General features: G+C 40.2%; 2 protein-coding genes across 4 annotated transcripts; both read right to left on the reverse strand.

Moving 5' to 3' along the window:
- Positions 1-576: 576 nt before the first annotated feature.
- LOC113020298 (uncharacterized) lies at positions 577-20,224 on the reverse strand. 3 transcript variants are annotated; one of them, XM_026164128.1, is made up of 10 exons: positions 19,966-20,224; positions 18,645-18,701; positions 17,059-17,112; positions 16,866-16,949; positions 16,727-16,771; positions 16,399-16,470; positions 16,269-16,307; positions 15,194-15,253; positions 12,805-15,087; positions 577-973 (listed from the first exon to the last, which is right to left on the reverse strand). In XM_026164128.1, the coding sequence occupies exons 1-9, from the start codon at positions 20,179-20,181 to the stop codon at positions 12,847-12,849; spliced, it is 2,868 nt and encodes a 955-aa protein (XP_026019913.1). In that variant the 5' UTR covers positions 20,182-20,224; the 3' UTR covers positions 577-973; positions 12,805-12,846. The 3 variants fall into 3 exon arrangements, with proteins under 3 accessions (XP_026019913.1, XP_026019912.1, XP_026019914.1); XM_026164127.1 differs by lacking the exon at positions 577-973 and having other exon boundaries at positions 12,658-15,087; XM_026164129.1 differs by lacking the exons at positions 577-973; positions 18,645-18,701 and having other exon boundaries at positions 12,658-15,087.
- LOC113020297 (uncharacterized) lies at positions 579-11,535 on the reverse strand. The gene is made up of 11 exons (XM_026164126.1): positions 11,277-11,535; positions 7,688-7,741; positions 7,517-7,612; positions 7,352-7,411; positions 5,410-5,460; positions 5,214-5,297; positions 5,096-5,140; positions 4,556-4,633; positions 4,398-4,457; positions 3,363-3,422; positions 579-3,256 (listed from the first exon to the last, which is right to left on the reverse strand). The coding sequence occupies exons 1-11, from the start codon at positions 11,490-11,492 to the stop codon at positions 1,016-1,018; spliced, it is 3,045 nt and encodes a 1,014-aa protein (XP_026019911.1). The 5' UTR covers positions 11,493-11,535; the 3' UTR covers positions 579-1,015.
- Positions 20,225-20,622: the final 398 nt, after the last annotated feature.

The following is a 20,622-nucleotide window of genomic DNA, read 5'->3' on the forward strand; positions in this document are numbered from 1 at the left end:
AAGATAACCTGAATAGTTCAAAATCGTTTTTCATTTATTAAGGTAAAAAAGCTATCCAAACCTGCCTGGCCCTGTGTGAAACAGTAATTACCCCCTAAAGATAATAACTGATTTTGAAACTTTTAAGACGTGTTTGTGATAACTGGCAATGAGTCTGTCACTTTGCTGTGGAGGAATTCTGGCCCACTTTTCTTTGCAGAATTGTTTTAATTCAGCTACAGATTTGCCCGAACAGCTTTGGTACACCTTGATTCTCAAACTCTCTCAGTGAATGGCTCTGTTGAGATCAATCTACAACTTTTTTACATGGGTTGTACTCTGATATTCTGAACTCTCCAAAATATGATTTTTTTAGGGGTTCCAGGGGGGTGACTCCTGTAATTGTAAAAAGAAGTCACATTCTACATTAGTCCATGGGGAAATAGCCCCCCAACTCCTCATGGACCAGTGCAGATCCATCTAATGACAACGATAATGATGGTGATTTTAAAGACTTATGGAATCCATAAAGCATGTGTGTGTCTGTCATTACAGCTAAATGAGAGAAACAAACAAAGATGTTCTGAAACTTAAGGCAATTTTTCAAAGATTCAAGTTTTTAATCAAAGCTGATATTAACAATTTGATGTTGAATAAAACAAACATGAAATTGAAGGACCTTCACTGGTAGTTTCTGCTACATACCAAACATATGTACAGGTGCACTTTAATGTACAACAAGAAAATTGCACAACTGAAAAAGATAATAATAAAATAGTATTTTTAATGCACTTTATCCGGCTGGTGCAATAAGAGCATAAAGTAATGCAATACAGAGGTTGTGCTTATTGCATGTTTCGGTACTGCCCAGGGTTGTGTTGAATGTATCACCTGTTGGAAAATAGACAGCATGTTTTCTTATTTGAGTTATCTGATTTAATCAGGGGTTGTCAAAGTGGCGAAAGTTGGTTGGAGCATTTCCAACATTTCCAACCCAAGCTCAGAGAGGTCTGACATGAATCATAAATGACAGACTTTAATGTGTCTCAAACACAGGCATTCTCATGACATATAACTGACCCACGTGGTTAATCATGAAACATTTGGAAACAATGTCCTGGCATGTTATTGCACACAGTTCATTTGAGTTCCTCACTTTTACAAGGAATTTGGCGATGTTTGTGTTGATCTGTGTGTCCTGGATAGTTGGCTGTCTGGTTAGTCGCTGCAGCTGCTTGCAGAAAAAGACCAGTTCTCTGCACGAGCAGTCGGGCCTTCCTTCACAGCTGCAGGGTTTCGGTACAACGACCAAGGACTCCACCACGGCAAAGCAACTGCTCGTTTCTATTACTGAATTGTTTCTTTTTAATGTGCCACTGCACTCCAAACTAGTAACCAGCATGTTCTTATAAACACAACGCTTATATTCAGTTACACTGTCACGATGTGGCTGGCACCACGAAAGTGTTTCATTCTTCTGCAACGCTGCAATTTCTCTTGGTGTCAAAACTCTCTGAGAGCCACTTCCCAGAGTCACTAACTCTTCTCCAATGTAATTTAATGACTTTGTAAAACGATCACAACTTGCCATGGAACAGAAGAAGTCTTTGATTTCTGTGCTGGTGTCCTGAAGGGTAGCACTTCCTTGTCTTATTATTTTCTCATATGAAAAGAAATTCTTGAAAATCTGTAATGAAATTGACTGCGTACCAGAGTACATCTGCAACAGTCTGCTGTTCATGTCTTGAAAAACAAAGACTGAATTGGCCCACAAAAGCCCCCAGTTCCGGACACCTTCTGTAAGATGCGTCAACACATGGCAGTCGTACGAACAATGCTCGAGTCCATAGAGAGACGGTATCTGTGCTACAAACTGAACCAGACACAACTCTGCACAGTTGAGCTCATCCTGAGTGGCAAAGTGGGAGAGGAGGACGTGAAGGGCACAAGGAAGAAGCATCCAGTGCTTGTAGTACACTGCTGGCAAAACATTCCTCAGTATTACAGGAGAATAGAGGAGAGCAAATGCTCTCCACTCACAAGCTGTCCAATGCATCCTCTCACTGAGGCTCCTGGGACTTCGGCTGATTTCATTTGGTGGCTGGATCTCACACAAGGCTCTGTCCAGGTCGTTTAAATGCTCATCTGTCAAATGGAAGTCCTTGCTGGCATAAAGCGGGTCGAACCACAGATTGACGAACTGACGGACAACGCCCAGACAAAAACAGTGCATGTAATCTGGAACAAAGCCTTTGATGATGTCAAATGACGGCAAAAGAAACAGGAGACTTGGACCTTTAACCCCCATTTGACTCTGGTCATAACTATTTCCCATCACTAACTCAGCAAGTTGGACTGTTTCAGGCATGTGTCTCAGATCACAGCCGTCCATCTGTATCGGGTAAACTCTGGTAAAACCCCTGCCCTTTATAACCATCTCACCTTTGTGGTAGCAAAAACCACAACCAAATTCTTTGTTGAACGGCTCAAAGTTCTGCACCATTGCTCTTGCTATCGCATCACATGTGCATATTTTAACTGTTACCGTGGTGTGATGCTCCGAGCCGATCTCATCTTTCCAACAGAACCCTGCAGCAGACAGTTTCTGAAGCTCGTTAATGAACGGAGTCAAAAAACTCTGAACTTGTGGTTTTCCTTTGCCAAACCATAAAGTGTGCAACAGAACGTTTTTGCACCGTTCCACATACGGTAGTTCATTGATGGTACACAGGATGGGCCAGATGGAGTATTTTGAGGAGCTGAACACGGGCGAGCCATCGCAGTTGAAGGTGAGTGTAATACTGCCGTCTTGTCTTTCACTCTTGTATTCGTTTCCAGTGTGGACATCAGAAAAGGAATCATCCCTCGTGAAATGCTTCCCAAGCTTTGAGTGGACGCGTGCAAGGAGGTTTCTTAGCTGAATTTCGAGCGGCATTACAAGGAAGTAGTAAGCCTTCAAGATCAGATATTTTCTGCTCAAGCTCTGCTGGCACACACTACACTCATTACCGGGATCCACACCAAGGTAGTTTGTACACCTGGGGCAATAAAAGTGAATCTCAGTCTTTCCATTGTAATCAGTCGAATGCTTTTTTAAAAAGCGAAGCGACTTTGGAACACATCCGGGTACCACCAAGTTTAGGAGGTGCAGGAGATCTCTGGATGCTGCTTTTGACAAGCCGTGTTTCACAATGAACGCCAGGAGGAGCAGGAGGAGGGCTCCCATTGTGACTGAGGAACCAGCATATATCTTCTTCTCTCCACAGAAAAACTGCTCCTAGTAACACAGGCCAGAAATATGCTTTAAAAGCTAAATGTAGTAGAAATGAACCAAAATGTCATCATTTCCATATGTAAAAAAATAACAAATGAAAAATACTAACAGTCGGATCTTCTTCTGTAGTTTCATCATCAGATGAAGCAGAGTTGGTCGCTCCTTGGTGCTACAACATAAAAGAGAAAGAGATATAAGCAGGTATATTATACGAAAAACCCTGCTGTTTTGCTCACATTTAAGCTCCTCTTCACCTACACATACAGTCTCCAAAATTAGAGCAAACTCCTAACCTCTAAATCCAAGCTGTGTCGGAGTCTTTGGCACAAATTCAGGTACATTTTCAGTCTGTGTTGAACTCCATCAGGTTTGCTCCTGTATCCAATCATATTTGGGACAAGTATGGGAAGGTTCTCATACTTTCCTGGGATGAGGAAGGTATCCCCTTTGAGAACTTAAGAATATAATCCACATTTCTTGCAGTTGAGGTGGTTCTGTTAGCTTCATGGAGCATGACCTTCAACATGCATTGCAGCAGCCTGTAGCTGAGTCTGAAATGTCCAAGATGAAATTTAGGACTCTAAATCTAAGGCCACGACTTTCTGCTGGAAAATGTTAGAATTCTGCCTTTTGGTTGGGGGAAAGATTGCTAAAGGTGAGGGTATTCAAGAAACTTGGGATCTTATTCACAACTGATCAGAAGGTAGAAAATGGATTCGACTGCTGGACTGGTGAAAAGGTAAGGAAAGGTTGCGAATACAAGTGGCCAAAATGATTTTCCTTCATAGGGTGGCTGACCTAAGCCTCAGAGATAGGATGAGGAGCTTGGAATAGAACCTCTGGTCCTTTGTGTCAAAAAGAGAAAGCTCCAGGAACAAAAACCAAAGCAAATGAAGAAGTGGAAAAAAACTGTCCTTCCTCCAGTGGCCACTTGAGACTGGGTTTAAACCCCCCCCCCCCCCCCCCACACACACACACCAGAATAGAGTCAATCCCCACAGATTTCTGGCAAAATGTCCAGAAATTATCATATTTACAGTCTGTTACAAAAAACTGTTTCCCATATCACATCATATTACACCCGTATGGGTGTATGTACATATGGGTGGATACACAGTAATTATTTCTGCATGTGCATATTTACCATTTGATGGTCCGGATCTCCTCCTCTGCTCTCTCCTATTCCAGCTGACAGATGACTGGCCTAAGAGTCAGAAAAGGATGACTGAGGAGCATCTTGATGTCATCATTTTGATATCGTTAATAAACCTACTTATCGTTACTTATTGTTGCTTCACATACCATAGGCTCTTCATCTTCATCAGATGAGTAGGAATCTGTGTTGCCATCACTACAGATGGTGTTTTCTTTCATAATAACCTATTGAGGATTTTAACAAGAAAACAGAACGAAGATGCTAACTGCCCCAAATTTCAATTCAATAAAGCACTTTGGTGGAATCTGATGAGATAGGAGTTTTGGATTGTGGATGTGCAGCCAACAGATTTGCAGCAACTGTGTGATGTTATTACATTCTATAATGAATTAGGGTGGTTCACAAAGTGGCTGGTGATCATATATGAAGTTCTGCAACATCACCTATGTAAAGGTGCAATCTACACTATCTGCTATTTTTTGATCCCTCCCTAAAAGGACTAGAGAGGTCAGCTTGAATGTAACTGCAGTCAAATCTAGATCAGACATGTTAATAATAATGAGATGGTATTTTTCTGTTTTTCCTATGCGGACTATGTCCATTCAGTGTCTCTTTAGATTTTAAAAGGTAAACAGAATGAAAGGTTCTTCTCTTTCCAAACAATGCTTAAACTGAAGGAACTTTACCATTTTATGGTCTGAACTTCCTCCTCTGATATCTGACGGTCCAGCCTGGAAGACAGGAAATGATGAGCTACAAACGTCTCCATGTGACAATTTTAATACTGTATGGTAGCTAACACACCATATTCTCTTCATCTGTTGCTTCAGTATCAGATGAGTAGGAATGTTTAATCTCTACATCCTTGTGGGTGGTGTTAAAGTCTCTCTGGATTTAAAGAGAAATATAGAATGACGTGTTTTATGGGATTACTTTTAAAAATCAGATATTTATTTTATACAAACATTTAAACAATTTTAACAAACACATAAACACTAACGTCTTGTTCTGTAGTCTCGTCATTAGATGAAACAGCAGCAGCCTTTCGCTGCTATAGAGAAAGAGACAGAATATAGATGTGAGCCAGAAGAAAAAAAAACACAAGTATCCTGTCACTCAAGCACACTTTTGCCTTCATGTGCCCAGAGACGTGACAAAATAAATAACCAAAACCTCAGTCAAGCACTAAAATAACTACAGCCATGTAGTAACCTAGAATGAGACATTATGTTCATTTAGAATGTTTCTTAAACAAAAGGTGAACACAGTAGAGTTAGTGGTTATCACAGCTATAGCGATACCCACATGTCATTCAAAGCATCCATCCAATAATACATCGCTTAAAACTTGAATACAATCCAAACCTGTGAGTTGTAAAAACCTTTTACCCCAGTACACTTGTTGTAAATGGGAAATTAACAATGGAGAGCATGGAGTTCCATGGAGATTATCCAAGTGTCAATTTGCAAGGCTAAAAATCAAAACCAAGCACAGAAGTGCCAAAAACTGCAGTTCCTCAAGTGGTCACTTGAAACTGGCTTCAAAAGTGAGTGAAACCCACAGAGTGTCATGTTAAACTGTCCAACTTTAGAAGAAGACATGTTTAGGGCTGTTTGAGATAAGGATATATATCGGATGACGATATAAAAACGTCTATCGTTTCATTTTACTCTATCGTTTGTTTCGTGGTGTTGCAAAATAAACTGTTTACGGCAATATTTTTTCACCGTTCTGATGGTCACTGTAGTGGCTATATTCATTTCTTAAAGTTCTCTCTTTCTCTAATATTTAATATAACCACACTACAGACGGACAAGCGACTGTTTTTATGCGTTGTCGTTAGCAACAACGACGGTAAAACCATCACGTGTCCGCTTGTTTATTTTCCACATAAACCTTTCAGAATAAAGCTCAAGATCCTGTTGAGACTTTTCAAAATAAACTGAATCACGTGAAAGGGTATGCAGAGTGTTTTACATATGAGGAACAAAAAAGAGCCGCCAGGTGCTAAAAAATAAACCTTAGACTCAAACGTTAGAACAGGCTTTTCCCCGCAGCACACCGTGTAATAAATACTCACAAAGAAAACGGCGGCCGTTACAACTTATGTCTAAAAATATATAGTTTCATGCATCGGTTAAAACACTGGACTCCAGGTACACGACGCCCAGCTAGAAACACTTCACGCAAGTCGAGCTGCCCGAGATTCACAGAATTTACAAAAAATTTAAAATTTTCATGATTTATATCGTTATCGGATGGTAGAGGTCTTTTATCGGGATATGAGATTTTGGTCATATCGCACAGCCCTAGACATGTTCACATCCTGGTACAAAAAACTGTTTTATTAGTGATATCTTCTTTTTACTCTAGCAGGTATTTGGGTGTACTACAGCCATAACGTGTATGAATACTGGTTGCTGATAACTTCATTCAATTCTCCCGTCCAAATGTGGTCTTGCGCTGAAAGGCCAACATGGCTGTGGCCAAAATACCAATGATAAGGCTTCATGGTTCTCCACATACCCACAGATGATATGACCATGGTTAAGTCCATCCTTCATATACAATCTATATGTATAACTCAATCGCCATTTGAGGTACTGCAGCTTTCTGGAAAGGCTTCTTTTTTCCCATGCAATGAGTGCATATATAAAAAGTTGAACATTTAAATTTGGCTGGAAATGTTAGTTCTACTCCTAGCAGTATTAACCTGAAATTTCCAGGCAGACAAAGTGGACTGGACAAAGATACCAGCCTGAATAAGCCTGGAGTCAAATTTAGATCAGATATGTTTTTATTTCATAGTTTCCCCAATAGAGTCTTTGCACATTTTAACCAGACCTCATATTCTCTCCATTAAGGGTTATAATCTCTCTGAACAAGTAAACAAAATTAGAGGGCTCTTTTGTTTTCAAACTTTAAAAATGAAGATGTTTTACCGTTTTAAGGCCTACACCTTGTCCTCTATTATTTGATGGTCCAGCAGACGCACGTCCAGCCTAGATGACAGGAAAGGATGACCTATAAATGTCTTCATATGATCATATTAATATTGTGAAAAAAAACAAAGCAGAAAATGCTTAATTTATTCTGAGCTCACACACCACAGGATCATCATCTGTAGCTTCAGTATCAGATGAGCAGGAATATATAATCTGTGCATCACTGCGGACAGCGGTAGAGTCTCTCTCGCTTTTTAACTGAAAAATAGAATGATATTGTCTTTCTATTTTTCCTCCCAAAGTTCATCAGTCCTTGCATTAATGAATTTTTACCTTTTTAGTGTGTGAATCTCCTCTGTCTTTTGGCTCACTAGGGCCATGACCAACCTAAGAAACAGAAAAAGATGCATCAAGACATATGGTAAACATTAATGTCTGGCTGCACCTCAGATATCAACTTGTCATTGATTTCAGCAGCGTGATTAACATTTCTTTAATTAAACGAAGCCATCATGTGAACAGCCAGACCTTTGGGGGCATCAAACATTAAAAAATAATTTCATACAAATAAAAATGAAATCCTGGGCAATACTGCATCTTTAGAGACTGGAAAAGTAACGTGCCCTCTTTGTTGTTGCATGAAATATGATGTCACCCATGTTATTTAATTTAATTCAATTCAATTTTATTTATATAACGCCAAATCACCACAACAGTTGCCTCGAGGTGCTCTATAAGAAAAATAATACAAAGAAAACAGAGAAAACCCCAACAACAGGGTCTAAAAGACATGTTGATGGTTTGGAGGAATTATTTACTGAAGTTAGCTCAGAAAGATCAATTGTAGCTGTAGATCATGTTACATCTGTGAGATGATTGAGTAATTTTTTGTCTCTAATGGTTAAAATTTAATTCATGAAGAAGTTCATGAAGTCATTACTAGTTGACGTTAAAGGGACGGTTGGCTCAACAGCGCTCTGACTTTTTGTCAGCCTGGCTACAGCGCTGAAGAGAAGCCCAGGGTGGTTCTTATTTTCTTCAATCAGTGATGAATAATAAGGTGTTCTAGCTTTTCATAAAGCAGCAAACTATTTTTTCAGGTCTTCTACAATAAATCTTCCAGATTAGTGAGACGTCATTTCCTCCAGCTTATGAGTTATCTGCTTTAAAGTCCACGTTTGAGAGTTATACCAGGAAGGCAAGTACTTTCTTTTTCAGTGGAGCTACAGTATCTAAAGTTGTACGCAGTTAAGAAGTACAACTATTAACAAGATAATCGACCTTTGTGGGAGGAGCATTCAGGTACCTGCTCTGCACTGTGTTGGCACAAGGCGTTGAAGAAGATAACAGTGGGTGAATTATATCCTTATACTTAGTTGCAGCACTTGTAGAAAGAAATCGACTGTGATGAAATCTATTCCCCACTACTGTCTGAGAATTCAGACAGTAACTCTGAGTAAGGCCCAGGTGGACAATCGATAACAGCAAATAAAAGTGTTTTTTGAGTTTTTAAGCCAGGGAGGACAAGGCGAAGCATCAGGCTTTCAAATGAATTCAAACTCCGCCTGGGTCCCTGGTTGATTAACAAGCTGGAGTGGAAGAGTTGAGCTTCGAGGATTATTGAGGCACAGGATATCCTGTTCACCTCGTTATTTCTCTGTGTGCATGTGTTTCACAATAACTACTGAAACAATATAGTGCAAGTCCATCCATCCATCTTCTTAGGCTGCAGCGGGGGCAGCAGCCTAAACAGAGAAGCCAAGACCTCCCTCTCTCCAGCCACCTCCTCAAGCTTATCTGGGGGAACACCAAGGCGTTCCCAGGCCAGCCAAGAGATATAATCTCTCCAGCGTGTCCTGGGTCTGCCCCGGGGCCTCCTCCCGGTGGGGCATGCCCGGAACACCTCATTCAGGAGGCGCTCAGGAGGCATCCTTGTCAGATGCCCGAACCACCTCAGCTGGCTCCTTTCAATGTGGAGGAGCAGCGGCTCTACTCTGAGCCCCTCCCTGGCTGAACTTCTCACCCTATCTCTAAGGGAGAGGCCAGCCACCCATCGGAGGAAGCTCATTTCCGCTGCTTGTATCCGTGATCTCGTTCTTTCGGCCACAGCTCGTGGCCATAGGTGAGGGTAGGGACGTAGATCGACCGGTAAATTGAGAGCTTCGCTTTTACACTCAGCTCCTTCTTCACCACGACGGACCGGTGCAGCGTCCGCATCACTGCGGCCGCAGCACCAATCCGTCTGTCGATCTCCGGCTCCCTTCTCCCATCACCCGGGAACAAGACCCCACGACCCCTTGTGCAAGTCTTTGTGGTTAATTACAGGGGGTGAACTGACAAAAATAAATAACTCAAATTTTGTAGCTAATCTAATTAAAATTCCTTTTTAATCTAAAAGAAATGAACTGAAATGACTTTCAGAATAGTTTATGCCTTTTTAGGGTATAATTATATATTCACACTCTTTAAAAACACATTTGCAAACAACATTCAGAGATATTCCGGCTCTTAGAAAATGTAAATATAAAAAATCCCTCGTGAAATGCTTCCCAACATGTAAGTGTGACAAATCAGAAAGAAGGCTTCCTGATTTGTCACACTTATATGTTTCACATATCAAGGTAATTTTAATATTTCTGACAACCATCAGAAAGGATTACAAAGCCATTTATTAGGCTTTGCGACATCAGTGAACCACAGTGAGAGACATCATCCACAAATGGAGAAACTTTGAACAGTGGTAAACCTTCTCACTGTTCTCTTGTCCTACCAAAATTACTCAAAAAGACTAAAAAGAAACACACACACACACAAAAGAACAACTTCTAAAGAACTGCAGGCCTCACTTGTCTCACTTAATGCTAGCATTCATGATTCAACAATAAGAAAGAGACGGGGCAAAAAAGGCATCCATGGGAGAGTTCCAAAGAGAAAACCATTCCTGACCAAAAAGGATTCTGTGGACTAATGAGACAGAAGATGAACTTTTTGAAAAGTTTGATTTCCTTTACATCTGGCGTAAAACTAACACAGAATTTCATACCAACAGTCAAACGTGATGGTGATAATGTGATGGTCTGGGGCTACATGGGCAAAAAAAAAAGAAAGAAAAAACAACCTAGTCTAAGTCTGGACTTAATTCCAACTGAGATGCTTTGGCATGGCCTTTAACAGGCCGTTGATGCTCCAAAACCCTCCAGTGTTGCTGAATGAAAACAATTCTGCAAAGAGTGGGCCAAAATTCCTCCACAGTGAAAGACTCATTTCCAGTTATTGCAAATGCTTGGATGCAGTTCTCGCTGCCAAGGGTGGCACAATCATATACCTCCCTTGGTTTAGGGGGCAATTATTTTTCCACACAGGGCCGTGTTTTCCCTCAATAAATGAAATCATCATTTAAAAACTGCACTTTGTTTTTACTCAATTTATCTTTGCCTAATATTCTAATTTGTTTGATGTTCTTAAACGTGTGACAAGTATGCAAATAATAGTAATAATGACTAAAAAAGACATTTTTTTCAGTGTATCTAGCAAATAGTTAAACAAAGCTTCTTTCGGTAGAAATCATTTAATGACAGAAGGTTTTGCGGTTTTTTTGGATACAATGTTACCACATTGAAACATCAGAGTAGGTGAATAGCGCCGATCATTTGTTACAGTGTAATGCAGGAAGACTCCCGGCTACCGTAATCGGATCTTACTTTGACACGTACCTCCCACTTATACACAGCTGGCACCACTGGCCGCTAAATAATAACTTCCATATTTTTTTCTTTCCAGTTGACACCAGTTATCCGAAAGCTGTGAAGCAGCGTTATTTTCATCAGGGTTCAGAGCTAAGAAGCTCGTCTGGATGCTGCAGGCGTCTAGTTTTGTACACACGGCTGCTTGATTTGCTGTTTGCAGAGTAATTAAGGGTTACCTCGCTGATCTTTGTCTTTGCAGACGTCTTTGTAGGGCGCCCACTTCTCGGCAGAGTAGCCACAGTACTGAATCGCTTCCATTTATACACAATTTTCCTAACTGTGGAGCGATGAATATCCAAAGTGCGTGCGATTATTTTATAACCTTTTCCAGCTTTGTGCAGATCAACAATTTGCGATCGTAAAGCTTCCGAAAGCTCGTTTTTGCGAGGCATGATTCACGTATTCATTACGGGTTTCAGCTACCAGGAAGCGCTTCCCCCTGCACCGGAAGTGTGAATGGATAGTTTTTTCTTGAAAAAAAACAAACAAAACTAAAAAAAGGCAAAAAATGTTTTGTTTTTTTTTGGAGGGGAAGGCTTTATAATAACGTAATAATGTGTTAAAAACAACAAAGTAAAAACTGTAGCCACTATTATTACAGTCTCTTTGACCTTTCTTCTTGACTGGCAAAGATTAACCAAGACAGGCCAGTAATTTAATTATTGACCTGTAGTCTCTGCTCATGTCATTTAAAGGAATCAAGAAAAAAAAAAGTCAGGTTTTTCATGGAACCCCATACATTTTTTCTATAATAAATGAGATGAAAAGTGAAAACAGCAGTGGGATATGACTTTGTTTTAATCCTTAATACTTTGCTTCTATCAGATAATGATCATTTTCAGGAGGGGGAGGCTGGGTTCATGAAAAGCATATGTAAACAGGGAGAAACCACAGTGTGTTATACACAGGATACAAACGTGCTACACAGTGAAAAAACAGCCTGTGGAATGACTCAACTGGTCATACATGTGACATTCATCTTAGTCACAAGACAAACACAATATGTCAGACAAGGTAAAAAAGCTATCTAAACCTGCCTGGCCCTGTGTGACACAGTAATTACCCCCCAAAGCTAATAACTGGTTTTGCCAACTTTAAAGACCTGCAATAAAGTGTTTGTGATAACTGGCAATGAGTCTGTCACTTTGCTGTGGAGGAATTCTGGCCCACTTTTCTTTGCAGAATTATTTTAATTCAGCTACAGATTTGCCCGAACAGCTTTGGTACACCTTGATTCTCAAACTCTCTCAGTGAATGGCTCTGTTGAGATCAATCTACAACTTTTTTACATGGGTTGTACTCTGATATTCTGAACTCTCAAAAATATGATTTCTTTAGGGGTTCCAGGGGGGTGACTCCTGTGATTGTAGAAAGAAGTCACATTCTACATTAGTCCATGGGGAAACAGCCCCAACTCCCCATGGACCAGTGCAGATCCATCTAATGACAACGATAATGATGGTGATTTTAAAGGCTTATGGAATCCATAAAGCATGTGTGTGTGTGTCATTACAGCTAAATGAGAGAAACAAACAAAGATGTTCTGAAACTTAAGGCAATTTTTCAAAGATTCAAGTTTTTAATCAAAGCTGATATTAACAATTTGATGTTGAATAAAACAAACATGAAATTGAAGGACCTTCACTGGTAGTTTCTGCTACATACCAAACATATGTACAGGTGCACTCAGACCTCTCTGAGCACCCAAGCTCAGAGAGGTCTGACATGAATCATAAATGACAGACTTTAATGTGTCTCAAACACAGGCATTCTCATGACATATAACTGACCCACGTGGTTAATCATGAAACATTTGGAAACAATGTCCTGGCATGTTATTGCACACAGTTCATTTGAGTTCCTCACTTTTACAAGGAATTTGGCGATGTTTGTGTTGATCTGTGTGTCCTGGATAGTTGGCTGTCTGGTTAGTCGCTGCAGCTGCTTGCAGAAAAAGACCAGTTCTCTGCAGGAGCAGTCGGGCCTTCCTTCACAGCTGCAGGGTTTCGGTACAACGACCAAGGACTCCACCACAGCAATGCAACTGCTCGTTTCTATTACTGAATTGTTTCTTTTTAATGTGCCACTGCACTCCAAACTTGTAACCAGCATGTTCTTATAAACACAACGCTTATATTCAGTTACACTGTCACAATGTGGCTGGCACCACGAAAGTGTTTCATTCTTCTGCAACGCTGCAATTTCTCTTGGTGTCAAAACTCTCTGAGAGCCACTTCCCAGAGTCACTAACTCTTCTCCAATGTAATTTAATGACTTTGTAAAACGATCACAACTTGCCATGGAACAGAAGAAGTCTTTGATTTCTGTGCTGGCGTCCTGAAGGGTAGCACTTCCTTGTCTTATTATTTTCTCATATGAAAAGAAATTCTTGAAAATCTGTAATGAAATTGACTGCGTACCAGAGTACATCTGCAACAGTCTGCTGTTCATGTCTTGAAAAACAAAGACTGAATTGGCCCACAAAAGCCCCCAGTTCCGGACACCTTCTGTAAGATGTGTCAACACATGGCAGTCGTACGAACAATGCTCGAGTCCATAGAGAGACGGTATCTGTGCTACAAACTGAACCAGACACAACTCTGCACAGTTGAGCTCATCCTGAGTGGCAAAGTGGGAGAGGAGGACGTGAAGGGCACAAGGAAGAAGCATCCAGTGCTTGTAGTACACTGCTGGCAAAACATTCCTCAGTATTACAGGAGAATAGAGGAGAGCAAATGCTCTCCACTCACAAGCTGTCCAATGCATCCTCTCACTGAGGCTCCTGGGACTTCGGCTGATTTCATTTGGTGGCTGGATCTCACACAAGGCTCTGTCCAGGTCGTTTAAATGCTCATCTGTCAAATGGAAGTCCTTGCTGGCATAAAGCGGGTCGAACCACAGATTGACGAACTGACGGACAACGCCCAGACAAAAACAGTGCATGTAATCTGGAACAAAGCCTTTGATGATGTCAAATGACGGCAAAAGAAACAGGAGACTTGGACCTTTAACCCCCATTTGACTCTGGTCATAACTATTTCCCATCACTAACTCAGCAAGTTGCACCGTTTCAGGCATGTGTCTCAGATCACAGCCGTCCATCTGTATCGGGTAAACTCTGGTAAAACCCCTGCCCTTTATAACCATCTCACCTTTGTGGTAGCAAAAACCACAACCAAATTCTTTGTTGAACGGCTCAAAGTTCTGCACCATTGCTCTTGCTATCGCATCACATGTGCATATTTTAACTGTTACCGTGGTGTGATGCTCCGAGCCGATCTCATCTTTCCAACAGAACCCTGCAGCAGACAGTTTCTGAAGCTCGTTAATGAACGGAGTCAAAAAACTCTGAACTTGTGGTTTTCCTTTGCCAAACCATAAAGTGTGCAACAGAACGTTTTTGCACCGTTCCACATACGGTAGTTCATTGATGGTACACAGGATGGGCCAGATGGAGTATTTTGAGGAGCTGAACACGGGCGAGCCATCGCAGTTGAAGGTGAGTGTAATACTGCCGTCTTGTCTTTCACTCTTGTATTCGTTTCCAGTGTGGACATCAGAAAAGGAATCATCCCTCGTGAAATGCTTCCCAAGCTTTGAGTGGACGCGCGCAAGGAGGTTTCTTAGCTGAATTTCGAGCGGCATTACAAGGAAGTAGTAAGCCTTCAAGATCAGATATTTTCTGCTCAAGCTCTGCTGGCACACACTACACTCATTACCGGGATCCACACCAAGGTAGTTTGTACACCTGGGGCAATAAAAGTGAATCTCAGTCTTTCCATTGTAATCAGTCGAATGCTTTTTTAAAAAGCGAAGCGACTTTGGAACACATCCGGGTACCACCAAGTTTAGGAGGTGCAGGAGATCTCTGGATGCTGCTTTTGACAAGCCGTGCTTCACAATGAACGCCAGGAGGAGCAGGAGGAGGGCTCCCATTGTGACTGAGGAACCAGCATATATCTTCTTCTCTTCACAGAAAAACTGCTCCTAGTAACACAGGCCAGAAATATGCTTTAAAAGCTAAATGAAGTAGAAATGAACCAAAATGTCATCATTTCCATATGTAAAAAAATAACAAATGAAAAATACTAACTGTCGGATCTTCTTCTGTAGTTTCATCATCAGATGAAGCAGAGTTGGTCGTTCCTTGGTGCTACAACATAAAAGAGAAAGAGATATAAGCAGGTATATTAAGTTCCGGTGCACGAGAAAACCCTGCTGTCATGCTCACATTTAAGCTCCTCTTCACCTACACATACAGTCTCCAAAATAATTCAGTGTATCAAGCATTAATTAAATAATTGATTAAAAGTTTATCCAAAATCTATGCACTGTGCAGCCCCACACACAGGGTGATCTGCACTAACTCACTAACATGACATTAACATCATTTTAACGAGATTAACGCCAACAGCACTGCTAAAACTATATAATATTGTAACAGAGAAGTTACCAATGTTTGCTTAGGATGTATCCTAAATGGCTGAGGTTCAAGAGGTGAAGTCTAGTAGGAACTTAGTGGTTACAGCTGCCTGTGTTAGTATCCTTGAAGTACCCGTGCGCCTAATAATTCACAACTTCAAACTTAAATCAAATTTGGTCAAATTTGGTTTCCTGGATATGTTTACTCCTTCATCACAGACTGGTTTTTTGGGATGCTTTAAACGATAGTTGCAGATTTCGGACAGAATCTGCAGATTATACAGTACAAATAAAATGTTCACATTTCTCCAACGTTGTGTTCCCAACAGTTTCACTGGATGGCCAGGAAGCGTTTGCGATGTCTTCTCCGGAGCTGAAAATTGGCGTCTGTCTTGTGTCAGTGACGTAAAAGACGGATTTAATGCGACATGACCATTCAAACAGCAGTCGCTTTCTAAAACATCAGATATGTATCGGATTCAGTCCACATACGAAAGTGACCCAGATCGGATTTGAAAATATCAGATTTGTGCCGTTCACACTGTCATACCATGATCGGATATGGGTCGCATAGGGTCAAATAAGTCGGATTTGATGCGCTTTCGTCTGCAGTGTGAACGTAGCCTAAGTTGGGCGTCTTGATTGCGTTTGTGGTGTGGGTTCCTTCTTTAAATTCATTATTTGGATGGTTTGCTTTAGTTTTAACTAAGTAATTAATGCACTTCTTACTGCATGTGCATATTTACCATTTCATGGTCCGGATCTCCAGCTGACAGATGACTGGCCTGCAAGTCAGAAAAGGATGGCTGATGAACATCTTGATGTCATCATTTTGATATCCTTAAAATCATTTTCACTTATTGTTACTTCACATACAATAGGGTCTTCTTCATCTTCATCAGATGAGTAAGAATCTGTGTTTCCATCACTGCAGATGATGTTATCGCTCTAAAAATTTAACAGGAAAACAGAATGAGGACCTGCACTTGAAACCATGCTGTCTGCTATTTTTGGTTCCTCCCTAAAAGGACTGGAGAGGTCAATTTGAATGTAAATGTGGCCAAATTTAGATCAGGCATGTTAATAATATTGAGATGGTATTTTTCAGTTTTCTATGTCGACTAATCGTCTCTGGATTTTAAAAGGTAAACAGAATGAGGGGTTCTTGTCTTTCCAAACAATGCTCAAACTGAAGATGCTTTACCATTTTATGGGCTGAACTTCCTCCTCTGATATCTGACGGTCCAGCCTAGGAGACAGGAAGTGATGAGCTACAAACATCTTCATGTGATAATTTATTGTATATCATTTATAAATATATATATATACAGTAGCTAACACACCATATTCTCTTCATCTGCTGCTTGAGTACGAGATGAGTCGGAATGTATGATCTTTCCATCCTTGTGGGTGGTGCTAAAGTCTCTCTGGATTTAAAGAGAAATATATAGAATGATAGGTTTTATTAGATTACTTTAAAAATCAGATATTTTAAACAATCATTTAAACAATTTTAACAAATACATAAGCACTAACGTCTTGTTCTGTAGTCTCATCTTTAGATGAAACAGCAGTAGCCTTTCCTCGCTGCTATAGAGAAAGAGACAGAATATAGATGTGAGCCAGAAGAAAAAGACCCAAGCATCCTCACAGTCAAGCACACTTTTACACGACATATGCCGAGAGATACATGACTCCAAAATAAATAACTAAAACCTCAGTCAAGCACTAAAATTAATACCATTATATTATAAACTTTAAAGAAGTTCATTTAAATTTAAAGCTTACATGTAAGTCCTCATTATTTTAAATCAGAAGTCACTGTAAATTTTACATTTACTGTCTAGTATAAAGACAGCATAAACAGTATATTGTCAGTAGAGTTGGATGTCTCAAGACCGGTCTTGGTCTCGAGACCACTTTTACGTGGTCATGGTCTTGTCTTGGTCTCGGTCCCATTTTGGCCTTGCTGTCTCGGTCTTGCTGTCTCAGATCGGGAGATTTGGAGTCAACAGTATCCATGACACACAACGTAGCGTTTGATAATGTGTCATCTGCAAAAGCATCAGCTCTAAGAGCCGTGCTTAGAGAGTGCTTTGTAGTGAATCAGAAGAGTCGACTCCCCTTGAGTGAGACCCGCTCCTCAGCTCTCACACAGTGGCTCAGCTACGCTCTGTGAAGGTTCTCAGTCATCCAGGTCATTGTAGTCAAAGGAGCTTACAAAGAGAAGTCCAGTCTCGTCTCGACTTTCTCTTGGTCTTTACTCGGTCTGTCTTGGTCTCGATACCCTCTGGTCTTGGTATTGTCTCGGTCTTGTTTTAGGCGGTCTTGACTACAAGTCTAACTGTCAGTGTAGACGATGGAGATCAGCCTGGACAACTCATAAAACATCTGCTCACATCTGGTTGAATTAAGTGGTTGAATTCAGATTACAAAGAGCAGTAAACCACAGATCACCAGTACAGTTGTTGTGAATAGAAAACTAATAATGGAGAGCATGGGGTTCCATGGAGATGAACCAAGTGGCAATCTGCAGGGCTAAAAATTAAAACCAAACACAGAAGTGCCAAAAACTGCAGTTACTCAAGTGGTCACTTGAAACTGGCTTCAAAAATGTGTTAAAACCCACAGAGTGTCATCTTAAAATGTCTAACTTTAGAAGTAAACATGTGGTCTGGCACTGAAAAAACAACATTTCTGTACCCAAAATACCAATAATGAGGCTACAAAGTTAGCCACATCACCATGGCGATATCGTGTGTGGGTAAGTCCATCCTTCATAAATAGTCTATATGTATTGCTCAGTTTTTAAGCCAACCATAAGTGGCCATTTAAGGTATTGCAGTTTTCTGGAAAGGCTTTATTTTTCTTATGCAGTGTGTGCATATATAAAAAGTTGAAATTTAAAATTTGGCTGGAGATTTTCGTTCCACTCCTAGTAGTATTAGTCTGAAAGGCAGACCAGTTGGACTGCACCAGTCTGAGTGAGACTGGAGCCAAATTTAGATCAGATATGTTTTTCTATTCTTAGTTTTCCCCAGACATGATGGAGAGTCTTCGCACATTTCGTCTTTCTATTTTTCCTTCTAAAGTTCATCAACTCTTGAATTAATAAAATTTACCTTTTTGTGATGCAAATCTTCTCCTCTGTCTTTTGGCTCACTAGAGCCATTACCAACCTAAGAGACAGGAAAAGATGCATCAAGTCATATGGTAAACATTAATCTGCGGCTACACCTCAGAGATCAAACTGTCATGGATTTCAGTAGAGTGATTAACATTTCTTTAAGTGAACCCTAAATAATTTTATACAAATAAAAATTAAATTCTGGATTTTTGGGGAGTGGAAAAGCAACATGCTCTTATTGGTGTGGACTGGAATAGGTAGGTGGGGCAAGTATTCACTGGTGGGATGTCACCCATGTTATATCCTGTTCATCTCATTACTTCTTTGAGTGCATTTCACAAGAGTTACTCAAACAACATTGTGCGAATCTTTGGGGGTAAATTGCAGGAAATGAATTGCCAAAATTAAATAATTAAAAATTTGTAGCAAATTTCATTTCAAGAAATAAACTGAAACGACATTCAGATTAGTATATTATATATTCACAATCTCTAAAAAGACATTTTAGCGGTTAGAAAATGTAAATATGAAAATGACAAAAATGCTTTTATTAATGGAGAATGTTTAGTAATGCAAGGTGTGTGTGTGTGTGTGTGTGTGTGTTGGGGGGGGGGGGGGGGGGTCACTTGATCTGTGTCTCATGTATGATCACATGCTCTCATACTGTGAGCTGGACCAGTATATGGTACCATGAAAAAGTTTTTCGTTTTCTGCTTCCTGATTTATTACACTTACATGTTTCATATCATCAAAGTAATTTTAATATTAGACAAATTTAACCTGCGTAAATAAAAAATTCAACTTTTTAAATACGTTTTAAAATTTATTAAGGGAATAATCTATCCAAACCTACCTGACCCTATGTGAAAAAGTAATTTCCTCCCTTGTTAAATGATGACTTAACTGTGATTAATCGACATTTTTTGGAAAGCCGAGTTCAATTTCAGTAGCCACACTCCTATTATTTAATTACAGAAATCACTTGAATAGAACCTGTCTGACATCCACCGACCTGGAAAGGATTACAAAGCCATTTCTTAGGTTTTGGGACATCAGCGAACCACAGTGAGAGATATTATCCACAAATGGTTTAAAACACCTTCTAAAGAAAAACAAGCCTAGTCTAGTCTGAAATCCAACTGATGCGCTTTGGCATGACCGCTGATGCTCCAATGTGGCCACTGGCCGCTAAATAATAACTTCCACATTTGTTTTCATCAGGGTTCAGAGCTAAGAAGCTCGTCTGGATGCTGCAGGCGTCTAGTTTTGTACACACGGCTGCTTGATTTGCTGTTTGCAGAGTAATTAAGGGTTACCTCGCTGATCTTTGTCTTTGCAGACGTCTTTCTAGGGCGCCCACTTCTCGGCAGAGTAGCCACAGTACTGAATCGCTTCCATTTAAGCACAATGTCCCTAACTGTGTTGCGATGAATATCCAAAGTGCGTGCGATTATTTTATAACCTTTTCCAGCTTTGTGCAGATCAACAATTTGCGATCGTAAAGCTTCCGAAAGCTCGTTTTTGCGAGGCATGATTCACGTATTCATTACGGGTTTCAGCTACCAGGAAGCGCTTCCCCCTGCACCGGAAGTGTGAATGGATATTTATTTATATATATATATATTTGAATATATTTTATTTTATGGGGCTTTATAATAACAAAATATAAAACCTGGAAATGTTGAAAAAAACCTCAGTAGTCGGATTATTATAGTTTTTTTTTTTATTAATTTACACTTCTACCAAAGAATGTGGTTCCTGCAGCACCTCCCAAAAAACTGGACCAGTTTATCTAAGCACGGGCTCTTTTTACTTACTGTTAATCTCTTTCCACAATAGTTCAAGAGTGTAAAATACCTGCTGACTGTTTCTTCGTTAAACTGTCCTTGCATATTTGACATTAATAAATAGCTCACACAAAAAGATCTTGTTCAGATCTTTCTGAGAAAAACTGAATTTCAGAAACAAGCGAA

The sequence above is a fragment of the Astatotilapia calliptera genome, chromosome 4, assembly GCF_900246225.1.
Source record: "Astatotilapia calliptera chromosome 4, fAstCal1.2, whole genome shotgun sequence".
Classification (NCBI taxonomy): Eukaryota; Metazoa; Chordata; class Actinopteri; order Cichliformes; family Cichlidae; genus Astatotilapia; species Astatotilapia calliptera.